The 17,018-nt window shown below is 41.8% G+C and overlaps 1 protein-coding gene across 1 annotated transcript in view; it reads left to right on the forward strand.

Moving 5' to 3' along the window:
* VWA8 (von Willebrand factor A domain containing 8) overlaps positions 1-17,018 on the forward strand; it is a 298,398-nt gene that overhangs the window by 125,612 nt on the left and 155,768 nt on the right. Inside the window, exons 17-19 of the mRNA XM_080917170.1 lie at positions 2,436-2,551; positions 8,695-8,801; positions 10,634-10,740. Of these exons, the coding sequence (XP_080773296.1) occupies positions 2,436-2,551; positions 8,695-8,801; positions 10,634-10,740 (330 nt within the window). The remainder of the gene's footprint in view (positions 1-2,435; positions 2,552-8,694; positions 8,802-10,633; positions 10,741-17,018) is intronic.

The following is a 17,018-nucleotide window of genomic DNA, read 5'->3' on the forward strand; positions in this document are numbered from 1 at the left end:
ATACACCAGAACTTTTAAAATTAAAGTATATTCTGGATTTAATGGACAGTCTGAAAGCAGGAGTTACTAAGTCCTTTATTCAACACAAAAATGGTACACAAAAAATTAGCTCTGGTGTTATAAACAGTAGATGCCATTGTAGAGAAGTTGGTGCTGTCCAGTGAAGGGATTTTCCTTCTTCAGACCTGTATGAAACCTTCAGGGTGTGCTGAGATGAGACACAGTGCCCACGCAGTGATAATGTATAAGGCTGGGGTGCTGGCTTTTAGGAAGTTATATTAGTTTGTCATTAAACTGTTGGAAGAGTCATGATGTGGTGCATTTGTCAGACCCCGTGTGGTTTTCACATCTAATCTATTAAGAGTGGGGTTCTTGAACTCTCTGCTTTATGGCACAGGAATGAGTTCTTATCCACAGACCCGCCTTCTTCTTTGTATGCCCCTGAGCAGGCATTCGGGTCATTTGCTGCCACTGTGTCTTCCATCTTAGTGTCATAACCTTACTGTAGGACTTTGTCATTTTGAGGAAGGACTAATGAAGCAGCACCTGCTTCTGGTCTCCGTTGTCTCTATTTTTCCTACATTATTGCCAATCAAGTTAGACCTCAGGATGGTGAAGTTCTGCTTGTAAGAGCATATAGCACATCTTTGAGACCAGAGTCATTTATGGTGGCACTGGTAGTCCGAGGTGGTTTGAGAGCAGGCTGTCTACAAGTATGGCATTGTAGAGTCAGGCTGGCAGCTCATGTTCAACATGGGTTTATATTCCTTTTGCTTTCATGCCCTTGTCCATTTCTCCTGCTCATGTGACTACTTTAAGCCACATTTGTCAGTGTTTTGCTTTGTTTTGACTTATTTTAGCATTAAACATGTCGTCTTTTAAATTAAAATACATGAATCTTTATATTTAAATATTCTCTAAAACCATTTCCGTGTAAATGAGTTCTTTGAAACTTGTTTAATGGGCCAAAAAGTTGATGCTGTAGCTGTTGGTCATATTCCCAGTCTGGCCCTGAAAGGCTGTGTAACTATTACAGCTGAAGCGTGGCTCTCGTGGTGCAGAGCCACACCCCAGGGAGCTGTGCGATGCTTGTGCTTCTGGTGGGGATTTCATGCACATCTCCTTACCCAAACACGTCTTAGACATGTTCCCTTGCCCCCTTTCACCCCATTGTGACTTCCTCTGCTTCCCCTTTCTGCAGAGATGCTCAGGGTCACTCTGCCGCCCTCATCCCTCTTTGTTAACAGTTCACCCTCAGAGGTCAAATAGCTTCAGAAGGGCTTCATTCCACTGCCTTAGTCCACACCATGATGTTGATCTGAGTTGTGAACTGGGTCAGTCATGATTTGATTCATTACAAGTGTGTGGATCTTTGTGTGAGTGTGACTGCTTTCATTGTAAGGAGGCCTTCTGGCTCATCTGTCACTTTTTGGGCATTCCTATCTCTGTCACATGTGGGGCACCCCTTCCATCTCAGTCATTTGAGGGACACCCCATAATCTGTGTTGGGCACCCTTTATCACCTCTGTCATTTGTGGGGCACCCCCATCATCTCTGTCACTTGTTGAGTTCCTGTATCATGTCTGTTATTTCGTGAATAGCCGTACTTTTCTGGCCTGTGCTAAGGGCTATAGAATCATTTTAGAATTTAATCTTCAGCAGTTTTATAGGGGAGGGTGCAGTTAGTGTCATCTTTAAGATGCAGGAACAGATTTGAGAAATTAAGTCCTTAGTCAACATCGAATGGCTAGTAAGAACCCACCAAGTATTACAGCTTTACTGTGCTACTAAGCACAAGTCAGCAGATATTCTGACTTTACTGGAGATGTGGCTATGTATTAGCAACTGTATCACTGCATTCTTGAAATTAGCAACTGTATCACTGGATTACTGAAATTTGGGGAAAGTGTAGGAAAACAAAAAGAAACTTATTTCAATGGTATTAAGAAAAGGGCTCCAGTAGCAATCTGCCACTGAGGTGATTAACTAGTTGACATCTTTGTGGTCAGCAAGCTAAACTGCCCACAATTCCTTTTTTTGTATTTCAGAAACCACAGATTTGCTTAGAACTCTGAGTTCAGAATATCTTAACAAGTCAGCTGTGTGAAGAAGAAAAGCGAGAATAGTCGATTGTACGTAAGGGCTTTTTGTGAGGCAGGTGTTACCTGCATTTAGAACAGCCTTCTCTACTTCCTCCCCACTGAAAGACCTCAGTCAAATTTAATTGATAAATGCTTTCTATAGATTAGTAAAACTATCCTGAAGGCTATTTGAAGTATAAAATGGATTCTGTTCATTTTTATTCATAACTCATTCCTTGCCATATTTAAATATGACCTTGTCCCTCAGGAATAGGAAATTGTGCAGTGACATCTATCTGCAGGGTCATTAACAAGTCACAGTGAACTCTAAGCAGCCTGTCTGCCTTTTCATAGGCACAGTCCTTGGCCGCCTCACTTTCTACCCGTCAGCTGTTACGGATCTCTCGCCGGCTCTCGCAGTATCCCAGCGAAAATCTTCATGATGCTGTTACCAAAGCCTGTCTTTCCAGGTAATCCTGGTCCCCTTTTGCCAGAGTTCAAGTCCCTGATCTGTCTAGAATGGTACCATAAGCTAAACTGACTGTTTCTGTTCACAGTCTGTAAAAAGTGTTGGCCACATAGCTGGTTCAGTCTGCTTGCTGTTATTAGAACATACTTTGTATTTATTCAGGAACAGAAGCAATGTTAAGGAAGTGGTAGAGAATGCCCTGAGTTCAATCAGTAGTGCCAGAACATAAAGTAAGAATGAATTAATTACAGTTCCCAAGTGGTTTATGAATGAGAAACTGTTTTAGTCACTTACTTGGGTCACACAGGCGTAAAATAGTGTGCCTGGGATTTGCATGGTAATCCATTGGTCTTCTAAACTAGCTACCCTAAGCTTTAGGGTTGCTACTTCCCAAATTTGCTCTACAACTTTTTGTCTTGCTAGTATCAATTCTGTAACTAAATTTCATAAAACTAACATCTTTTTGTGTATACTAAGAGTTTACATATCAGTTAGGAAGTGATTATAATCTGCATTAGCTTGCAGAATCTTCTTACTAAATTGTGTTTGTTTGAAATTATTTTAAAAGATTGATAAGGACTGGAGAGATAGCTCGGTGGTTAAGAACACTAGATGTCCTTACAGAGAACCTGTTCATCATCCACATTACTCACAGCTGTCAGTAATTCATGTCCCAAGGGGTCCAGTGCTCTCTTCTGGATTCCATGGGTACCAGACACACCTGTGGCACACAACAAGGACATCCATACACATTAAATAAAGAATGGTAAAGAGGATTTATTCTCTAAAAATCAGTTAAAAGATTAGCAAGATTAATAACAACTCCCAAAAGGCGTAGGCTTTTAGACTATTTTTATATACTTTAATATTTTCATATTTTAGACTCTTTTTTAATGACCTTAGTTATGCTTATTGTCTACTCCTTGACAAGAGGAATTAAAGGAGACTTATTTTCCTTTGTCTTTGCAACTTTTCTTGTAACTGCCTTGTGCTGTGGCTTAAACTCTCTCCCTGTGGCGCGTCCGCCTGAGCTAAGACTGTCTGCAGTGCAACTGCTTGAATAGCCCATAGTTATAAGAGATTTTATTCTTGTGTTCTAAAAAGAATAATATTAGACTTCTAAACAAATTTTGACGCAAAGAAGCCTCAACTGCATGTTTTAAAGTCATAAGCTGCAGAGAATACAGACATTTATCCTTGTTACTTACAGCACAGTTTGTTTTGGGCAGGACTTGAGAGCAAAGTAGGCAGTTTAGAAGATTAGGGAACATAATACGGAATAATAAAAACTAATCAAGGACATAAAGGAGGATCAGTCAGGAGAATAAATATAAAAGAGCCTTGAGTAGTGAGAAGGTGGAAAGGTAAAAGTGAAAATATCGCAGATGTTCATCGACTATTGAATAGATGAATTAAGTGTGAGGTATTTGTGACATGACTCAGCAGGAACAGATAAGGTAAACTACACTGAAGGCATGAGCTGTGGAGAGCAGGAAAGCACACTCGGCTGGGTGTCCACAGCCTGATGTACTGGGAAATGGAGCACTGTGGGTTTGCATCCAGTAAGCAAAATGTTCTAAAATTATTTGACATGATGGTGGCACAACTGAATCATATACTTTAGGCAAAGTTTTGCATCAATAGATCTGCTATTAAAATAAAGTTAAAGTTAAACCAGAATAAGAAAAGGCTGATATTATAGCTACCAAGAAGTTAGTGCTAGCTCTGAATGTCTGTTTGCGCAGGAGCTGGGGTCTGGTTGTGTGAGACAGAGCATCTTCAGCAGTGCCCCCTGCTGTAAAGGAGTGAAGTAGACTTGCTTGCTGTCCTTTTGACACAAAGCAGTTTCACTTATATAACCAGAGAATGATAAGAAATCTTGCCATCTCTCTGGAACTTTGTGTGGGAAAGAAAGCCTGGTATAAAAAATGCAGTGCCCTGTGTTGCCTGGTGCAAGTATGAGGTCCATGTTGACACTGTTAGAATGTCAACTACATGGTGCTATTTTAAGTTAACTCATTCAGAGTTTTGAACAACTGTAGGCTTGCATAGACTAGCAACCCTAAAGCCCAGTATGCATCAGTACTTTTCCTACCCAAGGTATTAAACAGTCCATCTGAAACTATAGACTTGGGACTGGAGAAAGGGCTCAGCAATTAACAGCACTGGCTGCTCTTGCAGAGAACTTGGGTTCAATTCCTAGGACCCACATACAGGTGGCTTCCAACCATCTATAACTCCAGTGCCAAGGGATCCAATGGCTTCTTCTGGCCCCTTTGGGCATTAGTTAAACAAGTGGTAAACAAACATATAAGTGGACAAAAACATTTAGAAACAGTAATATTTTTTAAGTTATACTATACTTGGGAAACAAATTTGAAGATTTGTCAGGTAGAACATTCAGAAATAGACCTCCAGGAACCCATGGTAGAACATTTGATTTCCCAGTGAATATACTTCAGATGCTGTAAACATTAGGAAAGTTTACAGCCAGCAGAAAGGAAACCTGGAGTTGTGGATTTCAAAGAAAAAGTAAACAGAAATTTGTAACAAGGTTTTTGAAATAAAAGATTTTTACTGGGCTAATGAACGGTGGAGACCGAGTGGTAGAAGCATTGGCGTAGATGGGAGCTCACACAGCAGCTGAAGAGATGCAAAATGAATGGTTGTTCATAAGCAAAAGATAGCAGGAGAAAGATGAGATCCACCTAATGGGACTTCTGTGGGGTTTGCTAGGATTAATAACAAAGCCCCGGGCAACAGCTAAACTACATACACTCCAGTCTTTGAATAAAATAAGAGACGGGAATTATTCTAGTAGATTTTAACTAAGAGTGTTCTAGATGAGTAAAATGTGAGTATATAGGTTGAAATGTGTCACGTCCCAAATGGGACAAATTAAAGCATATTTCATGGTGTAACAATACTACTTGGCAGTGAGAACAGTCCTAAACACTTCAAGAAGTCTGCGAGAAAACAAGGACTAGAAGTAGAATTTGAGAGCAGCCACTATAAATTTCAGAAGAATTAGATATCTGTTCTTAAGTGTGAAAAAAGATTTGATAAAACCCAGTTTCCCAACTATAGCCAAACTCTTAGTAACCCTGGAATATTCTTAGTAAATCATGGATAAGAACAAAGTTCTTCAACTTAATAAAGATTGCTGACTTGAAATTTACAGCAAACATTTCTCATGTAAAATTCTTGGCATATTCTTGGCAAATTCTTTAGCATTGGGAGAAAATAAATGTAGTATCTTCTTCTCTTTTATCTAGTATGTCTGCCCAAGACTATTTGATCAGTCATAGTAAAAGTAATCAGGAGACAGTCATGTAAATTACCAGACAAATAGAGTCTAATGAAGTTCTCGTGTGTGCAGATCGATGGCATTCTTGTACTCTTGGTGGTGAGAGTCATTCAGATAAAAGACATGCTATCCTTCTGTGGAGCAAAGAATTGATCTATTGATGGTTGTCAGAGGGAAGCTATCCTTATGGCTGCACAGAAGAAATTCATTATTATAAAAATGCCCTTCCAACAGTCTACATGTGCATGAGTCCCACAGGCAATAGTGAATTTGATAAGTGAGTCTCAGGTTACCATGGAAATAGAAAATTTCAAAAATAGCCAAGGAAAATCTGAGGAAAGTATATGTAATCAGATGTCTGTTGGAGAGCTGTATTCTTCATAACATGTTACTGTAAAGAAACAAACTATAGAAGCTACAGATTTAGGAAGCTTAGTGTGTGTTAAAACATCATTATTAATGTAGAAATGGATGGACATGCCAACAAGAGTTAAGACTAACACTTTGTGTTATAAAAAGGTAAATCTGGTTATGTGCCCAACCAGTGTGGCTGCTGTGGGAGTTAAAGCCAAAAACTAGGAATTATTATGCTTGACAAAGCTGATAATCAAGGGTGAACTAGCATCCAGGAAACTCCAAATTAGAAAGGAAAAGAAATGGGCCTGGGCAGACGGACTGACGAGGCATGTGCACAGGGAATGCGAGGGTCCAGGACACAGTTAACAGGAAGCAGGATGCGGACCTTGTTACTCATCAGGCGGTGGAACATGGAAGAAGTCCCAGTTACCATTGTACACTTCGTTTGTTTTGTAATATTCTCTGACTTTTTTTGGAATTTTAACATATTTTAGAGTTTTTAAAGCTTACCTTTTACTCTCTTAAATAGCCAATTGCATTAACTGTCTTGGAAAGTGAAATAATAAAAAAATTATTTCTGGCACCAAAAACTGAGCAACATACATTTTTAAAATTCCAAATGATATAAAATTGGTGGTATGTGCATAAGATTTCCACTCTATAGATGGTTACATAATCAGCTGTAGAACAAGCCTGATAACTAATCACACCCAGAGTTTGGCAGTTACCTACATGGAATGTTCACTGTCCCCAGGAACAGAGACTGACTACCCAGAGATCTGTCTTAAAACCTGATTCCACTTCTCAAGGCTGTGATGAGAAACACTGAAACTTCTCTAGGCTTTTCTCTTAGTTAGGTTCGTTAACTGTAAGTGTACTAGATCTTAATAATTGTATTTAAAGACCCCTGGGAAAAAACACTGAATTCCACTTGTAAAACTGCCTAAACCAAATCCCTTGAAGCGTTGAAACCATATTAATAAATTTTACATATAATAAATAACCAAAGATTACAGACTACATTTATCAGATAGTAGACCAGACTGTGTTGTCTTTTAATACCATTTGTGGGTAAATTATCAGTTCTAATCACGAGTATAAGTTAGTTTCTTATACATTCTAAATAAGACTCTCCGCTGTCCATTGTGCTGCTAAAGCATGCTGTCTCACTGTGGGACAAGGCACCTCTGTGAGGCTGGTGAGCCCTAACTGCTGGCTTCCACCTCCGCTCTCCCATTGCTGGCATCACTGCAGCACTTCCCCATCTGCTCTTTTAGACCTAGGATTAATCCCTCTTCCAAGTCCTCTATCCTCTAGGCTTTAGACAGAAGTTTCAATACAGGGACAGCCTGGGATGTATTAGGAGAGGATGTGGAGATCAGGGCTGCCGAGAATAGCAGACAAGGCAAAGCTTGTAAGTGGTCCACATCGATCCAGGTGATGTAGCAGGCAGTAGTAGAAATGAGAGCAATGTTGAGCATGATGCCAGGTCAAAGGCTAAAGAAACAGGACGGAAACCCGTAATGGGTTTGGGAGAGAAGGTGGGGGCTTGGATTTGAACAACAGAGCAGTAATCTGAAATCTGTGGTGACTGCTGAACTGGTAATGCGGGTATTTTCCATGATCGTATAGGACCCAAGTAAGGCAGTGGGTAACACAGTGTCAGGTCTGTGGCTCAGTCTTATGGGGACAAGGACTCATACCCCCAGTGTTTTATTCTCATTCACATGCCTCCTGGCTTATGCCAACCTTTCTACTATTAAGGATTTGTTCTCCAGCCTGGGGAGCATCTGCAAGGTTTAGTACTATCCGGTCCTAAATGTAGATGGCATGCTCTGCGTTTGTTTATATAGGACACTGCAGTATATGGTGGTTGCTTTATACTAGCACAGATAGACAACCCCTGACTTAAGATTCTTCCTGTGAGTTAACCGGGATCATAAATTCTAAACATAACCTTGTGTGAAAGGAAGACTGTTCCAAGCCACAGTGCTTATGGTGTCTTTGTATTTGAAGAGTGTCATTGCTCACAGATTACTTTGACAATAAAATAGATAGAGAGAGATTTCTTAATGGAAGGAATCATAAAAACAGATAATCTTTCTGTAATTTGTGTTTAAAAATTAAGGAAAACCACATTAATCTACTTCTGATGATTTAAATTTGTGATTGCCACCTTAGACCAGGCTAGAATGTTGCTGTTTTATCTACTTAAGAAAAACTTAATAAGCCACAATGTACAATTACACAGTAAACAAGAAATTGGAGGTATACAAAATCCACTTATGAAAGCAAAAGTTTGCATCATAATCTGCAGTTTATATAAATGAATATTGATATTACGTATAAGCTTGGTTATTAAAAATTACACAACATGTGCTTTACACACAGTTGCGATTAGTGAAGGAATGTGTATTAAAAGATAACTTGAGAACTGAAGAAAGCATTGAGCTCATCACCTTTCTCCATCCTCTCTCTAGGTTCTTACCAAGCCTCGCTCAGTCTGCACTGGAGAAGAATCTGGCAGATGCTGCAATAGAAATCAATTCTGACAGTAGCCTGGAACCAGAACTGGAGAATTACAAGTGTAAGTCCTTGACTTCGTATTTGAAGGTTGCATACAATGATCAAACAACTTGGTACTATTCCTTTCAATAAGGCTCTTTTTAAATCCCGTTTGTTTTCTGTATCCTGCTACACAAGTGAATCTATTCCTTTCTTCAACAAACAGTCTTGGGTCAGACATGGTGGTGCATGCTGCAAGTTCAAGGTCAGCCTTGTCTACAAAGTGAGTTCAAGACAGCCAGGGCTACACAGAGAAATCCTGTTTCCAAAAACAAAAGCCAAAGCCAGACAAACAAATACCAACCTGAAGCCAGTTTTTTATATCACTCCTTTCAATGAATATTAGAAACCCCCCTGCCCTCTGTGTACCCAGAGTCAGTCTGATACTTTTAGAAGGTTCTGTTGTAAATTAACTTGTCTAATTTTGACAAGAATATGTCCTTCTTTACAGATGTGTTTCACCATACAGACTAGAATTATTTTCTTCATACATTTGCATTTTGAGGGCTACCAAATTTCCTTATGGCGCATGTCAGGGAGCATTTTCTGGGGTGACATAGACTAATGAGAGCCCCCTCCAGTCCCTCCATTCACCTACAGAGTCACCTCTCTTCCGCCTAGCCAGAAGTAGAAGCTTGAACTGGAGAAGACTGAGCACTCTAAAGTCTCCTGTCCTTCAGTTAGAACACAGGGAAGCTTTCCATTCTTAATGTAAGTCCTTGAAGCATTGAGTGTGGCCGTTCTCCAGCGAGACTGTAAGGGCTGCTTTTGTGATTAGTGTTTTAGTAACTGGCTATATTGAATCAAGAATTTAGTATTAAGGAAATTAAATGACTTTTTAAAAATAAAACTATAAATTTGATATTGGTGGACCTACCTGAACAGATGTGCAGAGACATCATAACTCACAGACATCATAACTCTGGACATGTAGAATCTTCATGTTATTTGATCAGAGCTGGTAACATATCCAAGAGAGGTTGTGTTGTCAGGATGGTAGATTGCTCAGTCTGGGAAAGGTCAGCCCAACAGCATCCATCTGAGCTTCCTGTAGGGCATAAGGGACCTAAGTGAGACTGTTCACTGGGCTGGCTTCATTCATCTTAAAAGCTACCAGACTTGCAGAGAATGCATTTAATTCCCTCTTTTTGTCAAGAGCCCAGGCCCACTGAACAACCTTCTCATGAGGACTCCATGCAGGTCTCTCTCCCAGTAATGTGGTGATGGCTGTCTGTGTAGAATGTTCGTGTGAAGGCTGAACCTATACTACAGTGCCACATTCTCCATTTCTGGCTTTTTATCATAATGTATGTTTAATGTTATCCTGAAATTATATTTGCCCTCATTGGTGATGGCAAATCCAGGCTTCGAGCCCACGTGGCTAACAGCCTTGGCAGACTTACTATACAAACAGTATGAGACTTCTTGAAAAACAGCTGGGCTGCTTTCTCTCAGTGGGTCCCCTTTGTAGTTGAAATGTTATCAGTAAACATTGGTTGTATGACCAAAGTGATCCTGAGAGCCTCTGTCTACTCAACAGCCATGTTCTGTAAGCTGAACTCTAATGGTGTTGTTGGACCTTACATTGTATGTGATATCTCAGCAGGTAGGTATTTATATCTGGTCCACGGCCACATTCTTGCTCTTCTCCTTTGTGAACTTATATTGGGTCTACAATATAAGCTGGAGAGCTACAGTGTTTTTGGGTTTGTTTTTCATTTGCTTAATTTATAATCCTGAAGACCTCTCAGGTTACAGAGGCTGTCTTGCATTGTATTTTGGCCAGACTAGGCTTCTCTGGATATTAGCAAGATGTTGCTGAGACTAATGCTCTGTTGTGTACAAAATGTTCAGGTGAAGTAGTCGCCGGGTCTCTCAAGATTGGTGCCGTCAGTGTGCCAGTGCACAATGCCCATGAGAAGATGAAAGTGCCTGATGTTCTTTTCTATGACAACGTTCAGGTGAGAACATTGCTTCGTGGTCTTGGGCTAATCAGGTCATAGTACTCAGCTCTAATCCAAATGATACTCATGTGTAATTGTAGTCATGAGTTCCTAAATTCAGTTTAGCTAAGGTAAAATGAAGTGCTGAAATTTTGTATTGGATATTTTATTTATTTACATTTCAAATGTTATCTCCCTTCCCAGTTTTCCCTCCACAACCCCCCTGGCCCCTCCTTCATCCCCCTTGCCTTTATGATGGTTCTCCCCCACCTACCCACTCATTTCTGCCTCAGCAACCTGATGTCCCCCTATTCTGGGTCATCAGGCCTTCACAGGACCAAGGGGCTCCCCTCCCAGTGATGCCAGTTATGGCAATCCTCTGCTACATATCCAGCTGGAGCTGTGGGTAGTAACCCCTGTGTACTCTTTGATTGGTGGTTTAGTTCCTGGGAGCATTGGGGGGTCTAGTTGGTTGATATTGTTCTTCCTATAAGGTTGCAAACCCCTTCAGCTCCTACAGTCCTTGTCCTAACTTTCCCATTGGGGTCTCAGCACTCAGTCCAATGTTTGGCTGTATACATCTGAATCTGTATTGGTCTAGCTCTGGCAGAGCCTCTCAGGTGACAGCTATACCAAACTCCTGTCAGTAAGCACTTGTTGGCATTAGCAATAGTGTCTGGGTTTGGTGTTAGCAGATGGATGGATCCCTAGGTGGGGCAGTCTCTGGATGGCCTTTCCTTCAGTTTCTGCACCATTCTTTGCATTTCCTTTTGTCAGGACGAATTCTGTATTAAGATTATTGAGGTGGGTGGGTGGCCCCATTTCTTAACTGGAGGCTGTGCCTATCCACTGGATGTAGTCTTTACAGGTTCTTTCCCCCCCTTTGTTGGGTATTTTGGCTAAAGTCCTCCCTGTTGGGTCCTGAGAACCTCTTGGGTCCCTGGCATCTGGGACTTTCTAGTGGTTACTTCCAATTCCCCTCCCAGATTCCTCGGTCCATCTACTTCCCAGAGAATATTCTCTTCCCCCACTGAGTGGTACTGTAGCATCCACAGTTTGGTGTGATCTTCCTTCTTCTTGAGCTTCATGTGGTCTGTGAGTTGTATTGTGGATATTCCAAGTTTCTTTTTGGCTAATATCCACTTACCAGTGAGTACATACCGTGTGTATTCTTTTATGACTGGGTTAACTCACCCATGATGATAGCTTCAAATTCCATCCATTTGCCTGTGAATTTCGTGTTTTTAATAGCTGAGTGGTACTCCATTGTGTAAATGTACCACATTTTTTAGCATCCAGTTCTCTTTTGAAGGACATCTGGATTCTTTCCAGCTTCTGGCTGTTATAAATAAGGCTGCTATGAACATAGTGGAACATGCATCTCTTGTTAGATGTTGGAGCATCTTTTTGGTATATAGTGCTATAGCTGGGTCCTCAGATAGTACTATTTTAAATTTTCTAAGAAACTGCCAGACTGATTTCCAGAGTGGTTGTACCAGCCTGCAACCCCACCAACAGTAGAGAAGTGTTCTTCTTTCTCCACATCCTCACCAGCATCTGCTGTCATCTGAGTTTTTGATCTTAGCCATTCTGATTGGTGTGAGGTGGAATCTTAGGGTTGTTTTGATTCGCATTTCCCTGATGATTAAGGGTGTTGAACATTTGTTTACGTGCTTCTCAGCCATTTGAGATTCCTCAGTTGACAATTCTCTTAGCTCCGTACCCTATTTTTAAAAGGGGTTTTGGTTCTCTGGAGTCTAACTTCTTGAGTTCTTTGTATATTTTGGATATTAGCCCTCTATCAGATGTAGGGTTGGTAAAAATCTTTTCCCAATCTGTGGATTGTTTTGTCCTATTGACAGTGTCCTTTGCCTTACAGAAGCTTTTCAATTTTATGAGATCCTATTTGTCAATTCATGATCTTAGAGCATAAGCCATTGGTGCTCTGTTCATATTTTTAATTACAGTGATATAACACTTAAAATTTCTTTCAATGGTTAAAATTAGAGGAGTTATTGCTATGGGTTTAACTATGTTCATGTTCTATGCACACCCATGTATGATTGTGCTTGAGACTAGTAAAGTATTTTATTGAGTTATACAGACCTGTTGGTTGTCGCTTTGATGTCTACTTAAGTCCTTTCTGTAGCTCACAGGAGGTAAGCATCTTATACATCCTATCTTTCTCTTCCTCATTGCTGCATATTCGAAGGGGTTCCCCCCCCCCTTTTTTTTTTGCTTTCCTTTTTTCTTTGGAGGGTGTGCGAAACTTTGCCTTCAAACCTTGGCAGTAATTGAACTGTTTCTGAAGACACTGAAATAAGTCTGAACTTAGAAAGCTTTATTATTGTAAGACTCATTTCTGTAAAGTTTGTGTGTAGTAAATATTTCTGAAATATTTCTTTTCGGGGGGGATTCAGTGGAACTTTATTGGTAGTATTCAAGAGAGTAGGGAAGGCTCCCTAGGCCTCTCCTGTTATTTTGGGAGTCTGGGATAGACATTGTGAGGGAGATGCTCAGTATTGGGGACTAAGTTGGGATGGAACCCCTCAGCAACTGAGGGCCTCTCTCTTGCTCTCAGTGTCCTTGCTGGGGGTTGGGTGGTCCAGGGTTTCTTACACCTTGTAGGCCATGAAGGCCATGAGGTCCACCACCCTGTTGCTATAGCTGTATTCATGGTCATACCAGGAAATGAGCTTCACAAAGTTGTCATTGAGAGCAATGCCAGCTCTAGCATCAAAGGTAGAAGAGTGGCAAGGTGGAAAGTGGAAGTCTTTGGAGAAAACTGGTCCTCAGTGTAGCCCAGGATGCCCTTTAGTGGGACCTCAGCTGCCTGCTTCACCACCTTCTTGATGCCATTATACTTGGCAGGCTCCTCCAGGCAGCATGTCAGATCCACAACGGATACATTGTGGGTAGGAACACAGAAGGCCATGCCAGTGAGCTTCCCATTCAGCTCTGGGATGACCCTGCCCACAGCTTTGGCAGCACCAGTGGATGCAGGGATGATATTTTGAGCTGCCCCACGGCCATCACACCACAACTTTCCAGAGGGGCCATCCACAGTCTTCTGTTTGGCAATGATGGCATAAACTGTGGTCATGAGCCCTTCCACGATGCCAAAGTTGTCATGGATGACCTTAGCCAGGGGGGCTAAGCAGTTGGTGGTACAGGATGCATTGCTGACAATCTTGAGTGAGCTGTCATATTTCTTGCGGTTCACACCCATCACAAACATGGGGGCATAGGCCAAAGGGGTGGAGATAATGACCCTTTTGGCCCCACCCTTCAAGTGGGCCCGCCTTCTCCATGGTGGTGAAGACGCCAGTAGACTCCACAACACACTCAGCACCAGCATCACCCCATTTGATATTAGCAGGATCTCGCTCCTGGAAGATGGTGATGGGCTTCCCATTGATGACAAGCTTCCCGTGATCAGCCTTGACTGTGCCATTGAATTTGCCATGGATAGAGTTATACTGGAACATGTAGACCATGTAGTTGAGGTCAATGAAGGGGTCTTTGATGGCAACAATCTCCACTTTGCCAGATGCAGAGCAGAAGGCCAAAACCGTTCACACTGACCTTCACCATCTTGTCTAAGGGACCAGGCTGGCACCTCACGAGAAGACAGGGATGTCTGTGGAGCATGGAGGAGCAGAGAGCCAAAATAGTTCTTTTATAATGAAAGCATGCTTATTGTTTGTAGCTCTTATTTGCTAACCTTCATGTAAATAATCACATAATTGTTAGAACTCTCTCTCTATGTGAGATAAATAGTATACAGGTATCTAGACAATTTTTTTCTTTTTTACTAAAATAGTTCTGTTTTATCAAAGCTATACTTTCTGTTTCATTCTATAATCAGTTAACTGATTATTTCCTTAAAACCACTGTATATCAAAGGGGTACAAATAAAGTTATATAGGTAGAAAGAAAATACTTCCATCTATGACATAAAAACAAAACCTCGAGTGAAAGAAACAATATTTCTAAGCACCATCTGTCAATACTTTACATTGGATCCACATAGCAGAAATGAGAAGGATGTAAAATTGTTATAAATAACAATGGAAAGACTCCAAAACAGTTAAGAGTGACATATAAGAAGGTGGAAGTTCAGTAGGAAGACCATTGTGTCCTTGAACAGTGTCTGTTACCATAGTATTGGTGACTCAGACGCTGAGGACAGCAGGTCCTCAGTGAACTTGTGCAGGCGCCCTGAGGGGCTTCCTGTGCCATCAGTGAGGACTCGGGTTGCTGCACTTGTGCCTCAGCGCACTTTGCTTCTGTTGCAGGCATCGCCCCTTCATTTGTGTTGCAGGTCATCGTAGAGGCAGTGCTCTGCAGTGTCACCATCAGAGACACATGCAGCCCAGCCTCTCTGTCACCCCAAGCATTGAAAATGATCTTCAAAATGTTTTCCCCTGGTCCTTCCTTTATTTGCTGTCTCCATTGAATAGCAAAGTTTCTAACACATGGTAAATAAGTGTAGAGGGAATGAAAAGGGATTAATAAGATTTTGAACATTTATTCTAAAGAGTATTGTTTCATTAAATCCTTCGTTATGGAACATGACCCTTGGAGCACTAACTAGGAGAAATTGTAAAATGACAAGATTAATAGCTTTTTAATAAGCCCAAGGAGCTTTAGACCTGAAAAATTAAACACTATAGGTCAGACTTGGCCCTAAGGTATCAGGTTACAAAGATTAAAATGTTAATACACCAGCAGATGCACAGTTGCTTTTTCTGCAGTGGAAATACAGGCTAGAAAGTACATGTGGTTACTACAAAGTGTGATGGAGGTACATGCAGAGGTGACTGATGCTCAGACTGCAAAGATCTCAGAAACCTGGTTAGTCAGGCTGAGACGGGCATTTGCAGAGCCTTGGTTCTGTATGAGAGACAGTCACAGAAAGCCACATACCCTTGGACTCAGTCCACAGAGCTTTGTTTCCAGAAAAGTATCCAGGAATGAGGCTGGTGCATGAGGAAGGGTGGCATTATGCAGGCTTCACCAAGGAAGGAATTAAGGTCCTTGTCAAGGAACCCAGTGACAGATTTTAAGCACACTTGTACTTTCGCTCTCTCTTCACCATCCTGTGTTGTCCAAGAGTCAGAGTGAGACAGACCGTGGAGCAGTGCTTATTGAAACAGTCCAGGTCACAGGTGAGAGCCCGGACGAAATTAAGCAGGTGGCAGTGGGGACAGTGGACACCCTACAGGGCTCCTTAGGTGTTACATGGGGACTTTGCTCCAGACTTTCTCAGGGACACATCATCTGGTGGATAGAGAGTGTGGACAGAAAACCATTCCTGGTGGTTCCCACACTAGAAGGAATGCATAGTGTGAGTGTGGCAGGGGTGAAAGCAGAGGCTGGCCCTGCACAGGACAGGAGAAAGTGCTGCTCGAAAAGCATTAAGAGTCATCTAAGGAACTTTGAAAATGAGTGGCAAGCCTCTGAACAAAGCAGCAGCCACAGTTGTAGTGTGAACATATTTCCCTAAGAGAAGTTAGAGTTTCAGAAGCTAAATTGGCCAGTGAAACCCACACTGGAGATTACAAAAGCCCTGAGTCCCAGCTGTAGCAATAGAAAAGAAAGAGTACGCTGTATGTGCCTTAGTCATGAAGACTTGGTTTGTAACCAGATCCCATTAAGAGAGGAGCAAGATGGGCAGAGCGGCCACGGTGATGTCAGTGTGATCAAGAGGAAGAAAGGGATCCTTGTTAGTGAGCTGAGCTAAGACAAGGAAGCAAGGGGATGGGTTCTGTGAGTTTCAGAAACTGGGAATAACAGTCCCCACCAGAAAGCCTGCAGACTTTCTCATGTGCTAATCTCCTACAGCTGAAAATTCTGGAGTTTTGTTTTCGCATTTTGTGAGTTCATGTATATATGTGGTCTCACACATGTCACGCACAGTGGGAGAAAAAGCAACTTGTGGAGTCAGTCCTCTCCTACCATGTGGGTCCTGGGGACTGGACTTGGGTCCTTAGGCTCACAGGGCAGAGCATTGCCTGCTGAGCTGTCTTGCCAACCCTGAAAATTCTTTTATTTATACAAGAGCAAAGGAAAGCTCACAAAATGAAGCTTGCCTTCAGTTTGGAAGGTTTGCTTGGAAGGAGCGAGGGAGAAGTCCGTGCTCTCCGAATGCCAGCCTGCAGCTCTGCTACCTTCCCTACTGGTGCTCAGATAGGGCCCTGTCCACGTAGGCACAATCCCCTGTCATATCATGGGCAGCCAGAAGAAAGCCGCCAGGAAGACAGTGATAAGGAGCAAAGGACACAGCTGCGGGA

The sequence above is a fragment of the Micromys minutus genome, assembly GCF_963924665.1.
Source record: "Micromys minutus genome assembly, chromosome: 5".
NCBI classification, from domain to species: Eukaryota; Metazoa; Chordata; class Mammalia; order Rodentia; family Muridae; genus Micromys; species Micromys minutus.